The sequence below is a fragment of the Aureococcus anophagefferens genome (genome assembly GCF_000186865.1).
Source record: "Aureococcus anophagefferens unplaced genomic scaffold AURANscaffold_225, whole genome shotgun sequence".
In the NCBI taxonomy this organism is placed as follows: domain Eukaryota; class Pelagophyceae; order Pelagomonadales; family Pelagomonadaceae; genus Aureococcus; species Aureococcus anophagefferens.
In genome coordinates, this window is record NW_008705763.1 from 31881 (window position 1) to 33169 (window position 1289).

The 1289-nt window shown below is 70.6% G+C and overlaps 1 protein-coding gene across 1 annotated transcript in view; it reads left to right on the plus strand.

Moving 5' to 3' along the window:
* Positions 1-405: 405 nt before the first annotated feature.
* AURANDRAFT_68580 (hypothetical protein) overlaps positions 406-1289 on the plus strand; it is a gene marked incomplete at both ends in the record, with an annotated part of 2726 nt that continues 1842 nt past the window's right edge. The window contains one exon of the mRNA XM_009044281.1: positions 406-1274. Within this exon, the coding sequence (XP_009042529.1) occupies positions 406-1274 (869 nt within the window). The remainder of the gene's footprint in view (positions 1275-1289) is intronic.

Here is a 1289-nt window from a genome sequence, read left to right on the forward strand (position 1 = left end):
GAACGTTCGCCGCGGCCTCGCGGCGCTCCTCGACCGCATCTTCGCCGGTGGGGCGCCGGCCGTGGCCGCGGTCTGTGGCATGGGCAGCCCGGCCGAGGCCGCCTTCGACCCGGACAACAACCGGTGCAAGCCGTGCCCGCACGTGGAAGCCGCCGTCGATGCCTACCAAACGGCGAACCCGGCGCGGCGCGCGGCCTACGTCTTCGTGCCCTGCGATGGCACAGTGGTGACGGACCACGGCGACATCGGCTGCGACGGCCACAAGAACCGCGCGGGCCAAGCGGAGGTCGCGCGGTTCCTCGAGCCGAAGCTCCGGGAAATCGCGGGCTGGTAAGCGTCAACCGACAGCATGGTGCCTGCAATCCCACACACTGAGGATGGCTGCCCCGGAGACGCTGTGATCTCATGCTCGTAGGCCGCGTCGCCGCGCTCGTGCTCGCGCGTCTCGTGACGGCGACAGCGCACGACGTGCCCTACGTGAGCGGCGCATGCGAGGAGTCCGTGCAGCTCGTCAAGCGCGCGCCGCTGCGCGTCGCCATCGCGACGCTGTGGATCGACGAGCCGGCGGACGACGGACGCCGGCTCTTGCCGCGCGCGTTCCGACGGGCGGCGCTGGCGCGCATCTCGGCGTTCCTGTGCGCGGTCCGCGCGGCGACGGAGATGCCCGTGCTCGTCGGCACGTCGAACGCGGACGTCGAGGCGCAGCGGCGCATCTGCGACCCGTCGCGGCGCGTCGGCGTGCTGAACCTGACGGCGGTCGACACGAAGGCCGTCTTCCGGCCGGTGTACGCCGTCGACGAGGCGTCGACGCGGAAGATGTGGTTCAATCTCACGACGAACCAGGCGCCGCAGGCGCGGACCGACGGCTGGAAGACGCGGTACAAGTTCATCCTGTTTAATTGCACCCGCTGGGCGGACCAGTTCGTCTACCTCGACCTGGACGTCGTGCTCCTCGCCGACCCGCACCGCGTCGCGAAGCGCTGGGCGCGGTTCCCGCTCGTCTCGGCCTTCGAGTGCGCGCACCGGGGCTACGTCGGGATGCACGGCAGCGTCATCGTCTTTCGGACGGACGCGGCCGTGTCCCGGGCCCTCTTCTCGAAGAGCTTGACGCGCGACTACCTCGTCTACACCAACGGCGACCAGGACATCATGGACGCCTACTGGTGCCCGTCGATCAGCGCGCTGCCGGACACGCGGCGCTACGCGGGCTGCGAGATCAAGACGCGCCTCGACCGGAGCTTCGCGCTGACCTACGACGGGCCCGCGGCGCCCGTGTTCCTGTCGGACCA